Genomic DNA, 26,564 nt, shown 5'->3' with positions numbered 1-26,564 from the left:
ACAGTGCTACGGAAAAACAGGTCTGGTGCATGCTTGCAATCCCAGCACCTGGGAGGTGGGAGGGAGGTGCATGCAGGATGCATGTGTACTGCAGGACAGGAGGCTCGCTGCAGTCTTCAGCAGGCATCAAGTTCTGCGTGAGCATAGCAAGGTCCCACCCGGGACACCCCTGCCCAAGACACTGTGGCTTGAAGCCAAGCAGTGCCACGGACGTGCTGACCCTTCACCCCTGTTCTGGGACCACGCCACATGGTTCCTCGGTAGGGTCAGCAAAGAGACTTTACTCTGAAATCTGTTCTGAAAGGTTGGGCAAGGGGTAAGATGAAGACCCCCAAAGCACCCTCCACTGACTTTACCGACTAGGAGCTTTCTTTCCCTCAGTGTCCACCCGGGGCCTCAGGGGGTGATGGGCATGTGTATGCTTGCATGGACATAATTACTCAGCAAACTACATCTGGTATAAATTCACATTTTCGGGATACAGAAATAGTTTTATTTTCTTAATGCAGCACAGGAGACATACAATCAATTATTCCCTAGAATGTGCAATATAAATTATTCACATTAAAAAATTAATGACAAAGCCTGATATGCGGGAAATATTAAAAACATACACCTAATTTTGATGTGTTTTGACCATGGACATTGCTAGCTTTATAAATCTGAATAAATATGACATGGCGCACAGCAGCTTGAGCACAGATGGGCCGGCTCCAGGCATAGTGAGAACCCACTCTCCACTTTGGTCACTGAGATTCCCCGTGGCGGCATGGGGCGGCTCTGATGTTCTCCCGGCACTACAGGGAGGGCGTGCGGGCTTTCCTCCTATTCTCCCTTGTAGCGAGGGGGTCTTTTCTCCTTAAAAGCAAGAAGACCTTCCAGTCTGTCTTTTGTTGAGATGGTCTAAGAGAGACAAGACAGGGCAGACACTAAAATATAAAACACAACAACGTATCAAGCATTAACTACGAGAGCCACCAGCAGTTGCTGGGAAGGCCTGTATCCTTTGAACAAGTCTCCTAACTATGGGCCAAACTATTTTTAATTCAATTATTTTTCCCATTTCTACCATGCTTTAAAAGTGAGCCATTCTGTTTTCAGAGGCTAAACTAATGAGAAGCTCAGGAAGCAGAGACCCCTGTGCTCCCTCTGGCCGACCAGTGTCAACAGGCTGGGTCAGAGAACACAGCTGCCACCCCGAGAAGAGTTGGCGCTCTCAGGCACTTGTACGGCCTGTGGGCTTTGACAGGAGTGCAGTGTCATCTGTCACCACAGTGTACAGAACGGCTGAGTGGCCCCAAGCATCCTTTGTTCTCTATGTACTCATCCCTAACCCGCCAAACACCGAGTCACTCCGTAGGCAGCATTTCGGGTTATGAGTTCAAGGTTCCTTTGTGCCATTTTAATACTTGGTGGATCCCACCTTCTTCTTGCTGTGCAACATCTACCGCCGATGTTCCGGGTGGTCTACTCACCTATAGAAGGACATCTTTTTATTTATATATTCTTGAGACAGAGTCTCACTGTATAGTTGAGGCTGTCTTCAAAATCTCAAATTACTACAGGCTAGTCTTAACTTTTCCTAAATTTTAGCCTAGTGCCTCTCGACCTGACCTTGAAGGACATGTTGACTGTTTCTAGATTAGCATTTGTGAACAGAGTTCAGCAGCAGGTTTTGGACAGATGTTTCCACCCTGTCTCAGTGAACATCACAGGACACAGCTGCTGGGTGACATGGTCAGAGGACACTCGGCCTCACCTCAAACTGACATCTGCCATGGGGTCACTAAACCACTAACCCTAGCAGCCACAGTGTCAGTGCCCACTGTTCTGAATTCTGGTCTTAACACACACTCCATAGTCTTTGGTTTCCAAATGACAGGCGTTTGCAGCACCGTCTTGGGCGGTGGTTTGCCACCTGCTCACCTCTGCGGCGAGGCGACGGCTACTCGGAACTCTTGTCCGTTTTTAAAGTGGGGTTTTACTACCTTACTGTGCAGCCTTAAAAGTCCTCCATGTGTCTTAAATGTGAGGCCTTTATCGGATCATATTCCAAAAAGATGGGCTTCCAGCTCACCCTTTCCATCCTTTCAGCTGGGTTCTACTGAGCAGAAGGGAATTTTCCTGAAGTCAAACCCTTTGCTCCTCTCCCCATAACCAAGGCTGAGCTTCCCTACATTGTCTGTACAGCTGTTCCCTTCACACTCGGCTTTCCTGCCACTCAGACGGAACCACATTTGCCGGGATGCTCCATGCTGCCCTGAGTGGCTGGCATCCTTCTGTTAAAAAGTATCTGTGCTGGGCTGTGTGAGTCTCCTAACTCAGACTTGGATGCTGAGAAGCTCTTTCAGCAGCACCAGAGTCTTTAACCCAGTTTCCAGGCTTCATCTTCTGGCCAACACTGAGCTATCTATTCTGCAACTTGTCTTTGGAATCCGAATCAACCTCTTTCTCATAAAAGAGAGCCAAGATACTTGCTGCTATAGAATTAAATGTACAGACATTTTTGTCTTTGTTTTGAGACGAGGTCTCACTTCACTGTGACTTCCTGGTTGCCCTGGAATTCAAACCTGCCCGGCTCCGCCCCTGCCCCTGGAGTGCTGAGATTAAAGGTGTGCACCATCTTGCCCACCACAGGACTGACTTCTGAATGGTGCTGAATCTCCCTCCCACAAACACGAACTTCCGAAGCAAACCAGGATTTTTGCCACCAGTGTTTACTAGTTCTCTGCCCTAGAGCATGAGTAGACTTTGTTAAATGTTTTGACTACTAAGAAAATAGCCATTATTTCCCCTGGTACAGGCATGTGGGATTAGTGTGATTTTGTTGTGACTTCCACTGTTGATTTCTTGGCATTGCCTCAGACGGTTATGGCAGTGGCGTCCTATTTACCTTCTTAATAGGTGCACCTTCCACTTCTTGGTCTTGACTTGTTGCATGAGCTCAGCTCCTGACCTGATGCTGACAGGACACTGAGGAGCCACCACTGTCCTGACCCTGACGGGTGAGCATCGTGACAGTGCAGGGTCTGCTTGGCTCACAATCTGGGGAGAGTTTCAATGGAGAATATGCATCCTGACGAAGGCTTTTGCTGTGTATGTGTGTGTGTGTGTGTGTGTGTGTGTGTGTGTGTGTGTCTATCAATATAACCATATACTTTTTCAGTGAAGAAACAAGGCCCAGAACCCCAGGAGCAGCCACTGAACCATAAACATTGCCAGCATATGGCAGGGCACCCCTGTAAGATCGCAGCAGCACTTCTGCCAACCCAGATGGACCCACCCCCGAGGACAACAATGCACACACACCCTGAATCTGTGGCCATGTCACATACCTGAGCATAACAGGCTTCTTCTATGGCTAACCCTGTTACTAAGTCGACCTGGGGACGAAACATAAATCATGTTAGCAGAATAAGGGAGATTCAATACAAATTCAAATGGGACAGCCCCGTCCTAAGTAACAGAGTCGCTCCGCACAGCCCGAATGCTCAGAGGTATGTGCACCCTGAGACTTTTAACTGTGCTCCTGAATTCACATCCTGACACACCATCTTGGAGCTGTGTAACCTGGGAAAGTTATGTGACCTCTCTGCATTCAGAGGCATGTCTGACAAGGGGCTGGCTTCGGTATTCACCAAGTGAGGGCTAAGTGAGTGTTATCTGCACTGAAGTCAGTCAAATACTTGCACTTTTATGAAACAGCATTCACTGCAAAAACCCACTCTCCCCATACTGGACTGGCTCACAGTCAAGGGAGTTTTGAAGGGCCCTGAATATAGAGAAGAAAGAGCTTTTTCAGATGCCCACAGTGACTGGATACCAAAGCTGCGATGGAGAGATGGCTCAGCCAGCTAGGAATATGTGCTAGGTACGCATGAGGACCTGAGTTCAGATCCCAACGCTAATGTAAGATGTTGGAGGGTAGGGGTGCTGGCACTGTCAACTTGGCAAAAAGAAAGAAAGAAAGAAAGAAAGAAAGAAAGAAAGAAAGAAAGAAAGAAAGAAAGAAAGAAAGAAAGAAAGAAAGAAGAAGAGAAAAGCAAGCTCCAGATTCTCTCTTAAAGCAGTAACATGGGACCTGGAAGAGAACACCTGACACTCTTCTTTGGTCTCAGTGTATAAACAAATGCATGCACAAATGAATGAGCACATGCAAACACACACACACACACATACATACACACACACACACACACACACGACTCCCCCTCCACCCTCCAGTTTATGAGAATCTGCAATGTCTGCTGCTCTCCTGGTCTAGGACCCTTTCTTCTCCTTTGAATTCCTGTTCCCAGTGTGACACCCAAGCCCCTCAGACCAGCCTGGGTTCACTGGTTCTTCCGTGTGGAGCCAAGGGGCCTTCCATGAGCTACTGATGGAAGTGTGGTCTGGCTGATGACCCCACTAAAGCAATGCCGACGAGAACAAGGCTGCATGGGTGTAGGGGTACTCTGAATTTTACAGTTATGGCCTAGGAGGAACCCCAGCAACACCCACCAATATGATAGCAGCTGCATTCTGGATACCAGGAAATAACACAGCAGGCTGTGCGGAGCAGCTGCTGGCCCTGTCGGCACTCACCTCCATCCCTTGGTTAATTGCTAGTTTGGCCACTCTCATTGCAACAGGCCCCTGAAATCCAAAGGAAAGAAGCAAGCCTTAATTACCACTTAATGCAAATTATGAGAAATTCCTCAGTATCATTCACATATTCCCAGTGCTGGACCCACAGACCAGCCAACAGCAACTGAGATGCTAGACGGACACTCGCTTTCTGAGCTTTAACTCCAGAGTAGCTGTCACTGATCAAACTGTGTGGGTCCTTTGAGTGCCAGCACATCTCAGTTACTGTCCCGCAAGTGAATCAAGGGGAGTACAGGAAGTCAGTCTGGCTTGCCACCACACTAACTAGTGGCCATGCCAGAAGGTTAGGCTGGAGTGGAGCTGCCAAGGGGGCTCCAAGCCTCACTTCCGTGTTTGAACCTCTACTCTATCAGCATGGACAGCTGACTACAGCGACAGACAGCAGGACACACAGACATGTGCCCTCAGGTATGTCTGGGTGACGGAGGGAAGAACCAGACACCCTCTCTGAGACCAGCAGCAACATTCGCTCTGTGGAAGCTCAGCTGCTGTCACTACCCTGGCAGCAGCCAACCTCTCCTCCAGAGCTGAGTTCTTTGATCTTGGTTTACACCTGTCTAAGGAAGGGGAGCATCAACTTGCTGTATTTTGGATTGAATGGCCTTTTTTATTAATATACAACACAGTGAGGCCGAGCAGAGGGCTTAGCGGGTAACAGGCGTCCTGGGAGCTCAGCTCTCCAACACGCATGAAGAGTAGGTTAGCATGGCAGCCTGCCTGTAAACCCAGCACCTGGAGAGGCAGAAGCAAGCAGACTGTGCTGACTGGACAGATAAGTTGAACTATGAAGCTCAGGGCCCAAGAAACAGAGCCCTCTCCAATATATGAGGTGGAGGACAATGGACGTGGAAACCAACGGCAACCTCTGTGGGCCTGTGCATATGCAGTCTCCTGACTTGGTGGGACACAGTGTCGTTCCACGAGCTTGGGTGTGAGGCAGCGGCTCGCCCATGGCTCTCTCCACAGAGATGACTTAGGCTAGAGTACTGAGTTGGTATATAATATAAGCAAAGACAATTTACCAGGAAGTAAATTACGGTGTGTGTGTGTGTGTGTGTGTGTGTGTGTGTGTGTGTGTGTGTGTGTTGAGCATGAGACGTGTCTGTCTGTCTGTTGGTATCCAATGCAACCCTCAGATTACTTTCCAATCTTAATTTTAATTGCTTTACTTGAGAGGCGGGACAGGTCCGCCTTGGTGTGTGAGATGTGGGTGCTGTGCTTGATGTCAATGAACGCAGGTGCTCTCATGGTACCTGAGGTAGAAACTCTCTTGCCAGGTCCAGCGCCTTCCTGTAGGCAGCATCCCCTTCCTGGTTCTGTTCTAGCACATGGCTGATCAAGCCCACTGCTTTGGCTTCTTGACCGTCAAGAACTCGTGCAGAGAAGATGAGCTCCTTAGCCAGGGACAGCCCGATGGCGCGTGGTAATCTCTGTGTTCCTCCTGAAGGAGGCAGAGAAAAAAACAATGCATGATAATCCAAAACAAGTCCTAAGATTAAAACAGGGCCTGGCGATACTTCGCAATTCAAGAAAGGCTGAAGTGGCTGGAGTTTTGGCATCACTGACACAGAAAGCACGTAAGAGCGTCATGTCACAGAGTGCTGTGGGCACCTGGACACCTGACATGTTCTTCAGGCAAGGCAGGTCTGGCGAAGGTGGGGCCTCCTCCCAGCACTGGCAACAGCCAGCCCCATGCCAGCAGCCAGCAGCCAACAAGCAGGGCTACCAGGGATTCACTTTCCGGAAACAGTTCCCTCAAGCTTTTCTCTTCCAGCCTGGTAAAAAGTTATCAATTCCTACCAAATTCCGGCAAGTTCAGTTCACAAACTTGAGAATCCTTGATGGGTGTGGGCCCGTAAGCTCATTCTAACTTAGTAAAAGGGAAAGCAACTAAGACGAAAACTCGTTCACTGTTTCTGAAGGAAGGCTCCCACTGCTGAAGATGCTCGCTCAGTCACTCACTCACACTCACCCACTCTCACACTAACATTCACTCATTTTCACACTCACCCACTATCACACTCACCCACTCACACTCACATCCACTCAATGCACTCACTCATTCTCACACTTTCATTCACACATTCACTTACATGCACTCATCCATTCTTACACTCTCTCACTCATTCAGATGTGTTCTCTCTCCTGAGGAAGCCAGCTCTGCAGTCAGGACCCTATACTTGGTCTTAGCTCTGTCCTTGGGGACTCCGAGAGCCGAGCTGAGGAAAGACAGTAGAACAACCGCCCAGTTTAGGGAAAGCACAGGTCAGAGGCTAACACATTAACTGGTATGCCAGCTCACTGCAGCACCTTCTGGGGAAAAGGCGGGGAAGAGGAGGCAGATGCATGCCGGGGACTTAACCAAGGTCCTTTTCTAGAGCAGTAAGGCCTCTTAAACGCTGAGCCATCTCTCCGGCCCCAACCAAGAACATTTTAATCCTTACAAATCATTCCTAACTTGCAGATTTTACTGGACACTTGACAACACTATGAACTTCCTACTGAGGCTGGAACAGGGATGGGGGAGCCAATGGGCCCTGGTGAGGTCCTGATCCACGCTCACACAGCACATCCACTCTGTGGTGCCTGAGTAGATGTGAGACAGCCACAGTTCCATGTTCGTGTTCTGAGTGTGTTCTTAAATATTTCACACTGAGCTGAGGCTATGTCTTCAGGGTGAGCCAGGGGAGGGAGCTCCCCTATTCAGTAATCCATGTGATTCCAGCATCTTCAACCTTCCCCTGCCCATGTCACCAAATGCAGCCTCTTCAGCAAGGCATACATAGCGCTTAACACCCTGGTTTATCTGCTACCTGAAGCCCACTAGGCCAAAAACAAACATCTGGGGGACTATTTTCTCAAGAATGAATAAAAATGACAAGCAGCTTTCACAAGTTCAGAAAGCAGATTCCGGCTATGTTCCTTCATTGCTGTCAGCCATACTTTGTATCTTCTAGTCTCTAGGGCAGCTCTGGGGTCCAAAATGGCTGCTGAAACCTTGCCATAAAGTCTGCAGCAAGAAAGGAAGGCAAAAAAAGAAAAGAAAAGAAAAGAGCATCCACTTGTGGAAGATCTTAAGGAAACAAAGGCCAGTAACATCTGCTTGTGACTACTCACTGGCAGAACCAGCTCTCACACAGCTGTGGGGGGCATGGGGAATTAAACTGGGGCTGTTTCCTGTAGGGTGGAAGTGGGTAGACAATCGGCAGTCACAAGCTCTGTGGACAAAACCGGTGGTACATCACTGACACTTCATGCTTACACATTATTTGAGTGGAATGGAAGTACACTGGAAATGTCAGACCTGGCTGGTAATCTCCGTTATTTAATGGAAGGCACCAAAAACCCCCTAGGTAACAGCCTTCTGAGGGTCCGCCACATAAAGCAGGCAGAGCAAGCTTTTGCCAGAAGAGAAATACAATTCTTTAAGCTCAATAAGTTGCTGCCCTCTGTAACCCTGGCTGCCTTAGACAGGCCAAGAGCTCAGGTCAGTGGTGAGCTGAGAGCGGAGACCTCAGCCCTTCTCCCACACCACAGCCCCCAAGGCTAAGTGTAGACAGCAGACAGACGCAGCCTCCCTTAAGAAAGCTTTGACAGTTCCATCAATTATAGCATAATATACAAACAACTGAACATAATTTGGAGCCATCTGGTATGAAATGTAAACTGTGAAGGCGTCAAGCTCGGCCTGGTTGGGTTGCCCTTCATCTTCCCCTCCTCTTGACTTCATAGAAAAAGAATCTGTACTAACAGAGGGGGACATGTGGCACATGGACTTCAGGTGGAAAGCTAGACAGACCATAGCAAGGACTTTTACCAACATAATTAGCAGTGACCTTTGACCTGGAACTCCTTCCTGATAAGTCCTCTCTCTTAACAGAGAGCCCCACACTGCAGTAAATGTCCTTTCGTGTAACACAGAGAGCTGTGTCAGAGGCTTCAGGCAAAGCCTTCTCGGTAGACCAGGCCCCGTGCCTACACGACCGACTCTGTGTCACAACAAGGTTGACAAGGCAACTGGCAGCAAATGAGGCAACTGAGTGCAGCTTCAAGGTTTCGGAATTCATTACTCCGAGCCTTTCTACACGGCGCAGTGTCGTACCTTCACACTGTTAGTAGAAGGCACCCCAGAGTTTCACTCAGTACAAACAAAATGCTTCTTAAATGTTTCTATGTACTTTTTTCTCTTTAACAAGAAATATTTGTTGAGACATTTGCTCTAAAGTGTCTTAGCTTCTCATTCTGTGGTTCCGGAGCTCTAACCCAGGACCTTGTTAACTGTGGTGAAAGTCCGGCCCGAGAGCTATACCCAAAGCCACAATCAGCCCCACGTCTCTTAACGTTTTAAAAGCACACGACTGCAGGCCAGATGAACAGCCCTCCTTTTGGAAGCTATGGGAAGACAGCCAAAGAGAGCTGACCATTTCCAGCCGCCACCAGTAGCACAGTGCCCGCCCTCTGCACCACATGCATGCAGTCTGCAGGCTCCACTCCAGGAGGGTCTTTGGGGCACCCAGCGAGCAAATGGCTACTTACAATAGCTGCTTTCCACACAGGCTAAGTGGAGTCTGCAAGTCTTATGTAAGCGGAGACCTTGCAAGCAGCAGGCCTCCACCATCAACACACCAGTGGCTAGAAGCTCTGGGGGGGCAGCAGTGCAGAGAACCTCCTGCCAGGAAGAGGGAGCCACCGAAGCCTGTATGGCACCAGCTAGCTCCCTCAAGCTGCCAGCATAAGGCACCATGCCACCACATCCCTGTGACCATGTGTACTCTCCCATGTGGCACTCCCCCATTTCAATTCCTATGTACACAAATGTGTTATAGATGATCATAAACACCAAGAGGCTGGGCCTCTTTCTGTGATGACTACCGAGTCTACCAAACAGAACAGGTGCTTTGTCTATACAACATGACACAGAGGAACTCGGCCTTAAAGGATCCCTGGGTGAGGTTCTTGGACACAGCAGCTTTGCTGGAAACACAACTTTCACACTGCCCATGGTTGACTGCTGGCATGTGTGTGTGTGTGTGTGCGCACGCGCGTGTGTAAGTGGACTTACAGAGACCAGAGGATCCCCCTTGTAGCTAGAGTTACAGCTGTGAACCACCCTCTGAGTGCTGAAAACTGAACTGCTGAGCCACCCCTCCATCTTAAATGTTGAAAACCAATTATGCAATAGTATTTCCAAACTCAGCCCAGTGGTAACTGTGTCTTTACCAAGAAGAGGTTTCATCATCCCTATGGCCAGATGATAGGGCTGTGCTAGTCAGCCATGGCGCACTGTAAGCGGCTCCACCAATGAAAACATCTGTCTCATAGGTTCTGCAGGTCTGAAACACAGGAAGTGTGTGCCAGTTGTCTGGCTTCAGGCTTCTTGGGACTTGTCAGCCTTTGCTGCAGGCTCCTTCTGCCTCTGGCCAACATTCTGTGTCCCGCACTGATAAGCCAGGTGAGAGGTCTGCCCCAGGCATGGCGTGACTCAGTGGAGTGATTGAAGACAGATAAGACCCAAGGGAGAGGTCATAGTTTTAGCAACCTGTTCAAGAGATGTTGGCCCACTGGATAAGCCTCTAGGGCTGATCATCCCTGCGAACTGGGCAGAACATACAACATGCATCCCTTCCTCAGTCATTTTCAAGGAAGCCTTCAGAGCTTTCAAACGCTAACAATCATCCTTATTCTTCCCAGGCTGAGGAGGAGAGGGAGAAGACATGCTAACGATGGGGAGAGAGTAAGTGAAAGGCGCTGCTCGGTACCTGCCTGTGACAACGAAGGGTAGATGATACAGTGCGCACACATGACACCCGGTACACACAACACCATGCACACCTGACACAGTGCACACCCATGAAGAGCTATTACCACATTGGCATTGGAGGGGGTGGGACTTCCCTCAGTGAGGGGCCTAGGGGCTTAAGACACAGCCAAGCATCCTTAGGAGCAGACACACACCCTGCCTCAAACCTAACCACTATTACTCTCTTCTCACAAATGCCAGGTGTTACCATCCAGCCAGCAAAATATTATTGAAAAAAGGAACATGGGGAAAAAAAAAAAAAAAACTAATGTTTCCATAATACAACCAAACAATGACTCAGAGATGAAGACATGAAAAGTTTATTTTTTCCTAACAAAAGTAGGTCACACATCGAGAACTACAAGATTCTGGAATAGCAGAATGGTCCAGAACACACAGCTAGCATCCAATAAGAGCTGCCTACCCACTACACAGCTATGTCCGAAAGCGTCCCTCAAGGCCACACTGTCATTACGTTCATGTGTCACACTGAAAACCTAGGCTCACAGAACTGCAGTGACCACAACCATGGGTGCACACTTGCACATGCATGTTCATGAGTGGATAGAGGTAGGTCAGCTTTCCTGCTTTGCCTCAAAACTCCCCGCCCGGTTCTCCTTTGACGGGCAAAGGCTGTGCAAACATAATGAAAGGAAAGTAGGAAACTGACCACGCTGTCCCTGGAGCAGCAGGGACAGTGGCAGAAAGCTCTGAGGGAAGAACTGAGCTCAGGTGGGCCAGCAAGTGCTGCTGGGGGGGGGTTCATTTGTGCCTCCTGGGGGCAGCCTGCTCTGTACACACTCTGCCATGGGACATGCACTGTTTTAAGGCCTGGCCATTGTTATCCTGCCACTGTGAACTCTCTGAGGTCACGTGCTTCGGACCAGTCCATATGGAGCTGCCCACTAAAAATCAACGCAAAACGAGCAAATGTAACGAAGCGCGATGCTGGAGAGTTCACAAAGATGGACCAGTTAGGGCTAACGGTCACCAGGGAAACGCCAGCACAGGAAAGCCTTCTTAGGCAGCCCACAACTGGTTTGCATTAAGAAAGCAGGATGAGCATTCTCTGGGGCATAGTCCGGCAAGATGAGGCAACTCTAACGTACTGGAAACATTATTTTTTTAAACTATATCCAACTGCTGGTCAGTTTTTAAAAACTCTGAGTCATATCTCAAGAAAAACAGAAAAGCAAGACAAACAACATTCTGCTGTCCAGCCATAAAAAAACAAAATATCCCACAGAACACCTTAATTCTCATCTAAACCACCAGGAAAGCCCATACCTAGCACAGGTGTCAGCTCCCTGTGCCTACCCCCAGCCACACGGCTAAAAGGGAAACACCCATCCTTCCCACCCAGTTTCCTTTCTGAAGCTCAGTTCCCCCAGATAAACGAGGCATGGTGGGAAACTCGGTAGTTCATGGACTGACAATGCTGCATCTTGGGCACATGGCCCTGCTCCGTGCTGCCTTGTCCTAGGGTAAAAGGCCTCTCCTTCAGGGTACTCCTGACATGAACACTACTGCCCCATGAGGTGGAGACACTGCACAGGACTAGGACTGCTCACCTGCACTGGTCTCTACATTCAGTCCCATCAGGAGGGTTGGAGCTAGCAGGAGCAGAATGTAACAACAGCATGTCTGTTGTTTTGTGCATACACTGGGGATCTCAGAACATAGCCCTCCCAAAAAGGCAATAGGCATAGTAACAGTATCATTACAGGAACATTGGTCAAAGCTGTCATATAAAATGTTGGGAAACCCCATGGCACTGGCCACAAGACTTCCTTCTCAGAAACTGCTTGTAAATAAACAGACATGGAAGCTGAGCATGTTTCTTAGGAAGCTTTTGTGATCTGGTATTTCAAAACACTTTGGAGCACAATTGGAAGTTAGCCTGTCTAAGGCTGGCCTGCTTCCATTCTGCCCAAATCTCACGACCAGTGCCTTAGCCACCCTGCTGAGTGTATGGGTGGCAGACCTGGAGACAGGGCAGCAGTACCATTCCTGCCACAGTGCCAGCCTACCTTCAAAGTTCTATGCCGGGGGGGGGGGGTGTTCTGGGGCTGTGTGTAAGGGGACTGTGGGACACACCTGACACTGTCACTGCTTCCGTGTGACACAGCACCTGAGGGAGGGCAACAGTAGAGTTGCAGTGTGTGTGTGTGTGTGTGTGTGTGTGTGTGTGTGTATTTAACCCCCATTGTCAATAGTTTAAATGAAACCCTCACACTGATTGTAAGTTTACAATGTAAACTGCAGACACCCATAGGAAACTTAAGTCATAACCAAGTTGAAAAGGCCTGGAGGAAGATGCAGCCTGTGTGGGAGGGAGAAGCACAGACCAAAGGACAAGCATTCAAGTCAGGACACAGCAAACTGAGATGCTAAAACACGGACACCCTCTGGCCCCCTGCCACCCTCTTCAGGTGGTCCGCAGAATGTGGAGATGAACACTTTGCTTTTTACTTAAAGGAAAAGTGGGAGAAAGCAGAAAATATTATAGTCACCAAGTCTAGGGATTGAAAATAAAAATGACATAATCTCATGATTATCTCAAAAGATATGAGGACCTTCCACAAAATTCACTTTCCCTTCATGATAAAAGCCTGGAAGAAAACAGGAAAAGAAGGGACATTCCCCACCATTATAAAACCTATGCATGACAAATGGAGAGTCAGTGCTAGACCAAAGGAAGGACCAAGGACACATGAGTGACACCATCTCTGATTACTCACAGAATGCTTAGTGAGCCAGAGCAGTGGGCAGGAGAAAGGTTCAGATGGGACATGATTTGGGAAGGAAGAGTTACAGCATCCACACTTGGGATGACATGATCTTATACTCTGGAGAACCTGAAGACCATGAGGAAACTCTGATCTGGTGAACACGCCAGTGAAGTGGCAGGAAACTAAAGCGGTACAAAGAAATAAATCATCAGCCTCTCTGCAGACCAACACACACACACACACACACACACACACACACACACACACACACAGAGAGAGAGAGAGAGAGAGGGGAGAGAGAGAGAGAGAGAGAGAGAGAGAGAGAGAGAGAGAGAGAGAGAGAGAGAGAGAGAGCATAGAGGAAAGCAGTCCCATTGGCAACAGCTCTGAAACAAATTAATGATCAAACACACAAAGTAAATACACAGAAACAAGTCCAACCACAAAGATGGACAAGGGAAATTTTAAGGCACACTGAAGAGAAAAAAAAAACAAAACAAAACAAATGAAGACAGTGGAAGGCAGGAAGACTCCCCATGCCTGGAGTCAAAGTGGCTAAGCTACTGAAAGCAATCCACAGAGTCAACATAATTAGCAGCAAAGAAAAACAACAGCAGAACTCACATGCAAGCAAGAAAGACCCAGAACAGCCAGAGCAATCCTGCGGACAGAAGGCAGAGGCAGAGGAATGACAATAACTGCTAGAGAGCCACAGTGACAAAGGCTGTAGGGCAATGGAGTGCACACCAAGGATGCCACAGAGGACCCAGAAACAAGCCCACACACACAGCCATTTGACTTTTCACAAAGGTACTGGGCGAGCTGGACATGCAAATGTACAAAGGTAAAGAAGATCTGCCTTTTAAAATCAGCTCACTGTGGTGTGAGACCTGACACTGTCAAGCTATCAGAAGAAACTTCAGGATACAGGCAGGCAAGGACTTTCTGAACAGGACTCAATAGGCCGGAAATTCGAACTGACAAGTGGGGTTACGTCATATTTTAAAAGCTTCTGTACAGCAGAGAAAGAGAACGACAGAGTGGGAGACACCAGCAGACATCTGGTGGGTGTACATGCAGAACAGAAGAACATGAATCAAAACACAAAAACCTCAAATAACCCCATCAACAAGGGCCAAACAAGATGGATAGGCACATTCCAAGAAAGCCAAGAATAACTAGGGAAAAAAAAAACATTAAGAAATATTCAGTATCATTAGCACCTATGAGAAGAAGAACTCTACACACACACACACACACACACACACACACACACACACACACACACACACGCACACACACACATACACGGACATGCATGCACTCAAAACACACAAAATGAAAACACAAATAGATGCTGAAGAGAGCCTACTGCAGTGGGGAATAGACCAGTGCAGCCAGCATGGAAACCATCATGGAGCATCTGCAGAAAACTAGAACCGTATCTCCCCTCTGACCCAGCCATAGCACTCCCTGGTACGCCCACAGGAATGTAGGAGCGGACGAGAGAGACGCCTGCACAGATGTGCTTATTCCAGCAACAGTCACAACCCCATGCCATGGGCTCAGCAATGGTGCCATCAGCAGATGAACAGATAAAGAAGGTCTGTGATAGGCATGCACCACAGTGCTATTCAACCACAAAGAGGAATGGGATCACGGCGTGTGCCACAGGGTGGATGGAGCTGGAGGTGTCATACTCAGGGAACTAAGCTGGACTCACAAAGACAAACACTGTACACTGGCCTGCTTGCTCTCGTACTCAGGTAGAAGGGAGGACAGCAGAGGGAGAAGAGGAAGTGGACAGGGGGTAGGAGTGGGGACCAAAGAGGGAAATGATAAAAACACCCCCCCACACATCACATACACATATATTCCACACAATACACATATACCTAACACATACACACACCACACATATAACACACATACACATTCATATCATACATACACATACACCACACAGCATACATATACCACACTCGTGCACACACACACACCATATATACACTGCATACACACACATATATATACACCACACATACACATATACCACAAACAACACACATATACCACATACCACACACAGACAGACACAGACACATATACACACACACATCATACATACCATGCACCCCCACACACACACACAAAGAATGTCAACAAAACCCCTCATCATGTCCAGTGAATACAAGCCAATACAAAATAGGAGTCAGCTCCTCGGTCACTCATCTCCTGTGGGCAGATACAGATCATGGGCCCAAGAAGCTGAGGTCAGTTGCTACGTGAGAGGTGTGCATGAGCTGAGAGGAGCAGCTTCTCTCTCGGCCCTGCCACCCACCTCAGGTTGTGGAGACTGTCCCTACCCTCCCTGGCCAGGCAGGTTGCTCTTGCTCCTGCTCACACAGAATGATGCCAGCCAAGTGTGAAAGCACACCTGTGCAGACTGTGTGCAGACGGACGAGGGCTGCTACCCTTCCCCAGACCCAGCATGGGCTGGGCTCTCCCACACTGTTCTTTCTGGCCCTGTCTCAGCACGAGTCTGCAGGAGGATGGAGGGCAAGAGACCCAGCTTCGTCACCCAGATGTCCCTGTACGGTCTAGCTGACCAGATCTGTGAGCAGGCCCAGACAAGAGCACTTGCTCATAATAACTAGAACCAGTAACACATGTTTGTGCATTAAAAAAAAAAAAACCACAAAAACAAAACCTTGTAAAGCTTGAGAAGACAAAGGGGAAACTAGCAAACAGAAGAGAAGTGTTGCCAATGGGAACACTCAGCCAGAAATCCTGAAACTGAAAATAGCAGGCGAAAAATGGAAAGAGGGCAAAGCCTCAGACAACATTAAAATGTCAGTATGGCTAGAAAAGAGGTGTGTGAGGCAGACTCTGAACGCTCTGACCATTTGTCCGACCAGCATCTACCTAAAGTCAGGGAAGGCGGCTAGTAGGATCGCCACACCCCTTGGAACACCTAGCCTTCAGAGTTCAGGCTAGCACAGTCTTGGGGACCTACTGTGACACACTGTGACATAGTATGCGATGCTGTCTCCTGTGACGTTATTTTACTACAAAGAGAGGGAAACAAAGTCTGTGTTAGTGCACAGGTGCTGAAACGGAGGAGAAAGCTGGGTGATGTTCCTGCAGCTGTAAAGCTAACTGTGCAGGAGACTCTCCCGAGGACCACACCGCACAGGCACACCGCACAGGCACACCGCACAGGTGGAGGGAGATGGTCAACTGCTGAGCAGAATCCTGAAGTGCTTCCTAAACATTTCACAGGCTGTAGTTCCAGACACCCCACACCAACAGTGCTGCCCAGCTCAGATGGCCCAAGCACATGAGTCTTCCTACCCATTGCTCTGACCACAGAGTCTGCATGTGAGTCTATATGCCTGTGACAGCAGATATGCAGATATGCAGATATGCACTTCTCTATGTTCTTGTCTGCCGCTCTCCACTTAGGGAAATCTGCTCAAATCTCCTGGCTCTTCCTTCAACCAGCTTAATTTTCCTCCTATTGAGTTTCAAGAGTTCTTTACTTATTACAGGCACAAAGTCTCCTCCATCAGTCAGGCCCCCTACTGTGCACAGTTTCCCGATTCCACCACAACAGTATCTTCTGATAGCAGACTTTTTCATTTAGGTGGATCTGGCTGTTGCCCTGCAGGTCATGGAAACGGTGCCAGGACCCCGAATTAGCTGCCAGTGAATTCTCAAGTCCCTAATGTAAACAATACAGTATATCTGATCTATGTTAATGCTCCTCATAAGCTGTCTCTAGATAGTTAGGCAAAGGAAACACTACGCAAGAGGGGCTGCTCTGTACTATTCATGGAGTAAGACAAGCAGACAGTTCACAGGAGCTCAGACAAAGTCTCTGGGTGTTTATGGCCTAAAGTTGGATATAATCATGACGACAGACTCTGGGCTGCAGAAAGTCACACATCTGATCTTCTCAAGTGGATGATGCTTTTGGTGCCCGATGGTTCAGAAATCTTACTTGCTAACTCAGGACCAGAAAGACGGTTTTCCCCTGACCTTTGTTGTGAGTTTTCACTTCAGGTTTTACACTTGGGTCTTTGATTCACATTTGTTATTTCTGACTGTGAGGATACATGGAGGCTGAGGTTTACTCTTCACATGGGGACAATCAGCAGACAAGGATTCCTTCAATCTGTATTTGCCCCAAACCTTATTATAAAAGGTTTACATTTGTATTAGTTGTTATTTTTGTGTTAGGAGAAGCAAAATGTCTCAAAACGATGTTTCTCTTTCTAAAATGCCTATAACTATTAGAAACATGGGCGCAAGTATCTAGCAACACTGTGTGAACAGCAGATAGGGCTGGGAAGAGAAGCTTGGCATTTAAACAGCTGGCGGGGCCTTGAGTTTGGATGTGGTTCACACAAGCACATCCTTATCAGTGGAGTTCACACAAGCTCATCCTTATCAGTAGAGTTCACACAAGCTCATCCTTATCAGTGGAGTTCACACAAGCTCATCCTTATCAGTAGAGTTCACACAAGCTCATCCTTATCAGTGGAGTTCACACAAGCACATCCTTATCAGTGGAGTTCACACAAGCTCATCCTTATCAGTGGAGTTCACACAAGCTCATCCTTATCAGTGGAGTTCACACAAGCTCATCCTTATCAGTGGAGTTCACACAAGCTCATCCTTATCAGTGGAGTTCACACAAGCTCATCCTTATCAGTGGAGTTCACACAAGCACATCCTTATCAAGCTCATCCTTATCAGTGGAGTTCACACAAGCCCATCCTTATCAATGGAGTTCACACAAGCCCATCCTTATCAATGGAGTTCACATAAGCACATCAGTATCATCACAGTGGCCCTTCTGCTCATGGTAGCCCTCCGTGACAAACCTGGCTTGCCTACAGGATGGGCACTATAGGTAAATGGTACAGAAGAAACTGAGGCAAAGGACACACTGCTTCCAGACACTGGCCCAGACAGAGCTCTGCAGGAGGCACAGTATGGCCAGGACCCGGTGTGGCTGGGACACAGGAAGGGATCCAAAGGGAATCTAGGGAGTGACCCTGCCGGCAGCCTGCACACAGCCGCAGCAGTAACTTAGCAGTGTGGTAAGGCACACATAAAAAGCAAACTCACAACTCAAATGACAGATTCTATGAACAAGCATAAAGGTTGCACCTGAAATGTGCTTCAACTATTACCGCCCTTCGCTTCAAAAATAAATTAAGAATTTTTTTAAAAATATAAGTGTTCCTTAAACTTTATAGTCTCTATTACTCCTTTCCTTTGGGAATTGAAGAGAGGGAGGAGAAGGCTCCAAGCCAGTGGGTCTCAACCTTCCTAATGCTACAACCTTTATTTAATACAGTTCCTTCTGTTGTGGTGACCCCAACCATAAAATTATGTTCATTGCTACTTCATAACTGCAATTTTGCTACGGTTATGAATCGTAACATAAATATATGATACCCAGACGGTCTTAGGTGACCCTGTGAAAGGTTTGCTCGACTCCCTAAGGGGTTGCAACCCACAAGTCGAGGACTCCTGCTCTAGATCAAATGCAGGTCAGAAAACTGTCCTGGGTCTGCTTTCTCAGGGGAGGGTGGAAGCATCCAGACTATGGCTCCCCAGCTCGCAAAACCGACACACCCACCTCAGTCCTCCACGCCCACTGATGGGCCGGGATGCAGGTTTTTCTGATTTCCCTGACATTTTGTTCTAGCTGTGAAGTCACATAAACCATTCTGCCAAGGGACCTGTCAGTTACGTCACTCAGCAAGTCCACTGTGCATTGTAGTTGGGGGTTCTGACCTTCTGCTCACCCAAGAGACTAGAACTTGCTCATAGCTTCTGCACAGATGCTTTCCAGATACTCAGAGAGGTCCAAGGAGTCTCCCTGACTCTGCGTCCCCAGGGCCGGGATTACAAACACACACCACACCCTGCTTTTTAAGATGGGCTTTGGGAACTGAGCATGGCACACACTCTTCAGACTGAGTCACCTCCCCAGCCACCACCCTTTTTGGTAGTGTGACACCTATTGTGATACTCACTACCACAACTAGAGAACAGCCTGGTAATGGGTGCACTCTCCCTAAGGTTCTACCTTTTCCTGCCTGAAGTGGCTAATGAACAGTGGAAAGCTGAGAAGATGCTGTTTTCTTTTCCGAAAAACAGCCACCATGTTTGCGAGCTTATTAGATAGACATGTCCAGGCTTCCAGTGTGCTGCTGTTCTGGCTAGTTTTATGTCAACCTAAGAAACTGTCTCTATAAGATCCAGCATAAGGCATTTTCTTAATTAGTGATCGACGGGGGAGGGCCCAGCCCATTGTGGGTGGTGTCAATCGTGGGCTGGTAGACCTGTGTTCTATAGGAAAGCAGGCTGAGGCAAGCCATGGAAGTGAGCGAATAAGCAGCACCCTCCATGGCCTCTGCATCAGCTCCTGCCTCTAAGTTCCTGTCCTGCTTGAGTTCCTGTCCTGACTTCCTTTGATGATGAACAGTGGTGTGGAAATGAAGGCTGAACAAACCCTTTCCTCCCCAAGTTTCTTTGGTCATGGTGTTTCATCACAACAACACTAACGCTGACTAAGACAGTAGTGGATCATGGATGTCCTCCACTACATCTGTTCTTCCTGTTGTCATGGGGGAGAACACTTTGCTGCCCGATCTATTCTCAAACTCCTGGACTCAAACAGTGCTTCACCAATAGCTTCTGAATTAACCTGGACTCCCAGCACATGCCACCATGCCCTGTTGGTGATATTCACCATCTTATGTCAGCAGACGGGCAGTGAGTCACCTCCAAGACAAGTCCCTACCAGACAGCACATGACGTGAGTGACCCCAACACCCAGGTGCTGTGTATCCTAATGCTAGCTCTCTGCACTAGGGGTCGCTCATACCTCTGGCTGCTGTGAGGGCAAAAGGACCAACTAGAGAGAAGTCAGTCCAGCAGAACTGATGGGTAGTTTCCTTACACGGCAAGCCGAGGGGATACCTGCGGCTCCTCCCCTCCCCTTCCCTGTGCCCTGGGTGCAGCAGCAGTGATCTGAGGTCCCCCCACCCCAGCTACTGCCCCTAACATCTGGAGTGTGCTGGCATAGTCAGCCGTTAGGCTCTTACATGCTGTCCTCAGTGAGAGGCCTCTGCCTCCTCACTCGCCCCTATCCAGCAGAGGCTGCCTGGGGAGCAAACCCTGTGCTCTGAGTTTTCCCTGAGAACTCAGAAAGGAAATTGACCTGAGGGAGCTGCACTACTTACTGAGAAGCCCGGCTTCTGAGAGGGGCACTGGAGAGTGGTAAATACAAGTCAATCATGGTTGATCAAGTATTCATTACAAGAGCCAGAAGGTGTGGCTTCTCAAAGAGCCTGTAAAAGAGAAAGGGAAAGGGGCCAAGTGTGGAGTACATGCCTGGACAGAGGGCTCTACTTGCCCTGACTCCTGAGCATGCTCACCGGCTCCCCGATAATCCTATGGCTCCGTGCATTACAATCAGGACAGGGACAAATTCTTACACGGGATAAGCAGTGGATGGTTCCTGCTGCCCCTGAGTACTGTGACTGTGTATAGCTGTTCCCCACGCCCACAGGTCCTGCTCCCACATACTCCAGCAGTCACAGACTGAAAACACTACTGCATACACACAGACTTTGCCCTTGTCCCCACTCTCCGCCTAACAGACATCTGCACCGTACGGAAGGGTATCAGCTACTAGAGGTGATTTACAGTACAGGGACCACGTGCAGGTCACATGCAGACGTGCTCTTCACTAAGGGACGTGAGCTCCTCAGACTGTAGTCTCCACAAGGGAAGGTAGTTTGGGAAGCAACCACTAGCAAGCGCTGGGGACAACACAGCTAACGTGTGGTAAGCGGGTAGGCCATGTCTCTGTTCCAGTTCCTTCGGCAACCTCTATGGTTAAGTGGCTCTCTGTGTCTGGCTGAGCTACCAAAGCTGTTGAGAAAACCTATGCGCCTAACCCCCAATCTCTTCTCTTTCTTCTTGGGGTCATTTTTAACAAGGTTCACGTTTGACTGAGTAACAGCAGCACAGAAATAACTGCCTTGGAAAGGAGGCTGGGCTGAAGGACCTGTGCCAGGGCTTCCATGTACCGGGCACTTACACACGCATGCTTGGCACCCACATGTACCCATCACCCATACCAAGTCAAGGGCCACGTGGCAGGCGTGGCAAGCTGAGGGCTCACACGTCACCACCATACTACTTTTTATGTCTCTCTAAGGATGACATGGCTGTTAACGCTGACCTACAGAGTCTGAACCCATGGGACAGGGGGCACAGTGGGGACAACTGGGTAACAGTTTACCCCTGGATAGAGAAAGCACAAGTCCCCGTGAAGAACACAACACTGAGAGAGAGAGAACTCGGGGTGGGTACAGCGCATGTGCTGACTAAGCCAAAACAGCAGTGTGGCAGACCCAGATGAAGAGGCAACACACCAATCTGTCTGCTGCGCTGACCTCCTGCCCATGCTCAGTGCCCTCCCGTCCTTATAGCACATGCCCATGCAGCAAGCCCTCGGATGACTAAGCCATCGTCCTGGCCCTTGTGTAATTCTTTCAGTAAATGTGCACCTGATAAACAGTTCTACCTGGGAAGTCCCATTACTCAAGGGACATTGACAAAACTAACCTGGCAATGCACAGTCTCATCTTTAGTAGGATGCACGGAAGGCTGCAGAGATGGCTTGGTGGGGTGGTTCAGTGTGTGCTGATCTAGCAGGGGACCTGGGGACAGCTCCCACAGCACGGCAGGCAGCTCACAACTACCTGTAGCTGACTCCAGCGGGAGCGGAGAGGCACTTTCCGGTCCTTGGAGCCAGACAGACCAGCATGGTGGTTGTGGTCCCCTGAAATAATATCCTAAGCTTGTATCTCTTCTTTGGGGGGTTGTTTGTTTCAGACTTAAAAACTTATTTGTGTGTAAGTCTGTGTGGCTGTGTAAGTTTTTATGGACACCACATGTGTGCTCTGCTCCCTCTTCTGGCTCCTTGGGCATCTGCACACATGTGTGCATGCACACATGTATATATAATTCACAGTGAATCGTTTAAGAAGGGATGCAGAGTTGGAATTCTCCACGGCATACAAGAGGTGGCTAAGTAACTAGAGCTTTGGGATTAGACGCTCTGACTGCAGTGAGTCAGCTCATCGGAAGCCCCTGGGCTTCTACTACAGAAACCAAGCCTGTGCGAAGAGAAGCGCCTGCTCCTCCTTCTGTTCACTGTGCAGACACATTCCTCAGGGTGCCTACAAAACCAGGAAGCATGTTACTGGTGGGACTGAAAACCTCATAGGAGGACTGGAGATGGCTCAGTGGTTAAGAATGTGTGCTGCTCTTGCAGAGGACCGGGGTTTAGTTCTCCTTACACACATGCAGCTCATAACCACGTGCAATTCCAGTTCCAAAGGAATGCGACACTGTCTAGCCTCAGTGGACACCTCCACAATGAAAACTCATAAAAACTCACACAGCCACACATACACATTTATTTTTTTAATCTAAAACAAACAAACCTTTAAGAAGAGATTCAAGCTTAGGTTTTGGTTTCAGGGGACCAAGACCACACTTCGTGCTGGTCAGTCAGGCCCTGAGTACAGAAAAGTGCCTTTCTGTTCCCGCTCATGGTGGGGGAACTGTTTCTAATAACTGCATGGCCCTCAGGATCCCAGGCCCTGAAGACTACAGCCAGGGGACTCATGAGCTGAGGCAAAGGCGCCTCCCTCACGTGTGTCTCCTTGTGAACAAATTCCCTAAACCTTCCAGATCAGCTCATTAAGACTGCTCACCATGCAGTGAGTAGTCTGTCCACTGGCCTCAGAGCAGTGTTCAGAACTGCCCCTCCTCGGCCGAAAACTCACCAATCACATCTTAATGGTTAGGGAATTAAGCAAGACTCAAGCAGCCAAACTAAAAATGTGTTAGAAAGAAATTAACATAAGAAGCTAAGAAAGAGAGAAGATAATTGCATTCCTACCTAATTAAAATGGTAATAGAACCAGTGTCCTTTCTGGGATAAAGACTCATCCATTAACATATCAGCAGAAAGAATGTTAGGAATGTACTGCTTTGAGCACAGAGGCAGCACTCAGCTCTGCAGCAGATAGCAACCTGTGCACAGGCCCTGCCCCCTGGAGGGTGGACTGACCCTTCCACAGGGGTGGTCTAACACCACCAGAAAACTCAGGCATTTACATTGTAATTCAAAACAGTAGCAAAGTTACAGTTATAAAGTAGCGATGAGATGAAATAATCTTATGGTTGGGGTTTCACCACAACAGGAGGGATTTTATTAGGGTCACAGCATTAGAGGAAGGCCGAGAACCACCGGGCTAGAAATTAGTCAGTAAGAAATGCACATAACAAGAGATAGAGCTGAGAAGAAGACAGGAGCTCTCCATAGGATCAGTGGGTCTTTCCAGCTGGGGCAGGGTGTCACCTGGAATGGGCACAGACCTGTAAGGAGTCACACTGACCCAGTGCCATGCTGGGCTCATGCTTTCTTTGACAATCCGTGTGAATCCCAGAAGGTTATGAATGGATGTGACCTGGCAATCAAATGGGCATACAAGTCTTAGGGAAAAGGCGAGAACACAGTCAGCTACAAGGTGGCAGGTGGCAGGTGTCCTGAGTGTGACTGGAGAGGGTGGTAGCAGAAATGATCTAGGACCAGTGTCCCCCCAGTTAACACAGTGTCAGGAACCACCCTTACACATCTGTCCACTCTCAGAGCAGACTACATGCTGGCATTTTATCCTTGGACCAGTAAACTACGTTGTTTTTGGAAACTGGCTAAAGGCAGTTTCCAAAAAACAAAGAAGATCTGTGTTCAAAATAACCTGAGATACTGACCCAAGTCCCCAACTGCAGCTCTGATTACAACTTTAAAACTTCAGTGCAATGGAGTTGTGTGTCAGGGACCACTGACGCTGGGCACTTCACCCAGGGTTCACCCTCAGCAGCTCGGTTGGTCTTGTCTGTGAGATGTCTACCTCACCAAACAAAAAAAGTCTGCTGGTGATGGAGCTGTTTGCACTTACAGAATGGGCTGATTAAGATAAAGACAAACACAGTAATGGACACACATCTGAAATGGATGAGAGGAACTGCTCTGAGGACATTCCTGCGTCTGTCCTGACACACAATCTCTCCAATTAAGCAGGCCTGTGTGCCCTGTACACGTTCTTACAGCACAGAATATTCAGATGCTCCTCTGAGCTTAACAGAGCCATAAAAATGACATTTCTATTTCAGTCAAATGCTAACATGGCACACATAGTAAAGTTATCGTTTAGAAATGACCTTTATTATTTAAAGCCAAACACAATATAAATTAGCTTTGGAAAAATGTCAATTTCTTTCTTACGTCGGAAAAGCAGCCGCTTGCTAGGGACGCGGAGCTCACTGCTGCGCTGTCAGGGGACCAGCTCTAAGTGCTGACATTTTATCTCCCATTTTATAGGAACTGACTTTAATCACATTTAAATAATATTGTATAAACATCTTATTTCAGTTCCGTCTTATAAACAACAAAGACTGATCATCTGTAGTACGTGTGAGTGTTTGAAATTGCTCTTGGTGGCTCTATTAAATCAGTCAGTGAGGCTGAGACTGTAAACCAATGTGCATCTGCCCAGACTGCACCAGCCACATGTAGAGTGTGTTTAGTGCATAAAATGATGCTTCATAGAACTTGTCTTGAAATATCACAAAACCATGGTGACTCATAGAACTTGTCCTCAAATGTCACATCGACACAACCCTCACCATGGTGACTCTGATACGAGCAGACGTTAGGACTGCTCTGACCTAGTGAGGTGCACAGGTATGCTACAGATCCCAGTCAGACTCCAGTGAACCCACCTACCCTACCCCACCCAGGACTGGCTGTGGGTACTCCAGGGTTACAAGTCCTGCAGGTGTGAGAACTCATTCCTGAGCTGAAGGTAATGTTCCCTTCAACTTCACACTGCATACCAAGGGACCATTCCAAGCTGCAGGGAGGCTGAGAAAGCTGGCACAGTGCAGAGCACCCAGGGCTATGCCGGGGGCACTTCCCAGGGCTTCGGAGAGTGAGCCAGGATCTGGACAATGGCAGCCTCTGCCAGAGGCCCAGAGGGGAAGCAGACAGCATTATGCAGGATCCTGCAAGGGGATGGTCTCAGAGTGCTACCCTAGGAGCGGGACTCTCCCACACTTTGCACCCTTTTGGGGAGAAGCCTGTAAGCTGAAGAAATTCCTTGCTTCTAAGAAAAACACTTTTAAAAAATCATGAATGAGTACTGAATTCTGTCTCCGATTTCCTACAAACACTGAGATCTTTACACTGTCCTTTCTGGTTAACATGCTGAGTTTGAAGAGTAGTGAAGGCCACATTACTGGATACTGGATTTGATTTCTAAACATTTCAGAATTCCACATTTTCATATGAGTACGGTCTCTATGTGGATTTCTCTGCTTTCTGTGGGAAGCAATGACACTGGAGCTCACGCTGAGAATGTTCTGCACGTGAGAGAATCTCCTCACCAGTGAGTAAGGCTGTCTCAGCGTGGGGTTTCCTTTGTGAAAGACACTTAACTATAAATTGTTATTTCATTTCCAAAGTGCAGACACTCAGGCTTTCTGCTTCTCGGTTTAGTTTGGTACCTGCACCCTGTAAGGTGGCTTCATCTCCTGGTGTCTCCACTTCAGGCCTGGAGACAGCAGTGGTGGCCTTTCCAGCCTCACACTGAGTCTCTCCCAGCGCGTCACCTTTTCCACTTTAACAGACTCGGCTTTAGTTGTTAACTTTCCACAGTTTGTTTCACTTCTCACCCTCCCAAAGGTAGAGATCATTTCGAACCTTGCTTGTTGTTTCTCCCTTTCTGACTCTAGACCTGACTTCTTTACTAGCAAAGGTTTTAAAGCTGCACCTCCCCTTTAAGCACCCCCTCTTTAAGTACCTCCCCTTTAAACACCATTTCAGCTGTACCCAGAACAGTTTGCTATGTTTTCATTTCATTAAGTTCAAAGTAATGTTTTATAGTCTCTTGTAAATTCTCCTCTGGCTCATAGGTGACTAACAAGTGTTCTCATTTCCAGGAATCTGGGTCTGTGTCATACAGTTTTCTGTCACCAATTCTGCTGGGCTCAGAGCTAGTCTGCATGATTTCAATTCTAACACTTGGGGTTTTCACTCAGGGCTCACCACTAGGTTTTGATGAGCATTTCAAGTATCTTGCAAGCCCGTCTGAGGGTGGGGTAATGTGAAGAGTGAAGCCAGGCCCTGACAGGGCAGCCCAGGTTTCCCAGGTCTGCAAAAGCTGACTTGCCCTAGCATTACATAATCAACAACTTTAAATAGTGTGTTTCTCCTCAGT

General features: G+C 48.3%; 1 protein-coding gene across 2 annotated transcripts in view; it reads right to left on the bottom strand.

The window, feature by feature from the left end:
• Window positions 1–479: 479 nt before the first annotated feature.
• The window catches only part of AUH (AU RNA binding methylglutaconyl-CoA hydratase), a 92,521-nt gene continuing 66,436 nt past the window's right edge, over window positions 480–26,564 (bottom strand). Inside the window, exons 7-11 of one of the 2 annotated variants that reach the window (XM_080924529.1) lie at window positions 5,901–6,088; window positions 4,585–4,635; window positions 3,336–3,383; window positions 2,894–3,045; window positions 480–903 (exon numbers count right to left, since the gene is read on the bottom strand). In XM_080924529.1, the coding sequence (XP_080780655.1) occupies window positions 798–903; window positions 2,894–3,045; window positions 3,336–3,383; window positions 4,585–4,635; window positions 5,901–6,088 (545 nt within the window). In that variant the 3' untranslated portion in view covers window positions 480–797. The remainder of the gene's footprint in view (window positions 904–2,893; window positions 3,046–3,335; window positions 3,384–4,584; window positions 4,636–5,900; window positions 6,089–26,564) is intronic. The other variant, XM_080924530.1, reaches the window with a different exon arrangement.

The sequence above is a fragment of the Micromys minutus genome (genome assembly GCF_963924665.1).
Source record: "Micromys minutus genome assembly, chromosome: 1".
Classification (NCBI taxonomy): domain Eukaryota; kingdom Metazoa; phylum Chordata; class Mammalia; order Rodentia; family Muridae; genus Micromys; species Micromys minutus.
This window is presented reverse-complemented; position numbering and strand designations above follow the sequence as displayed.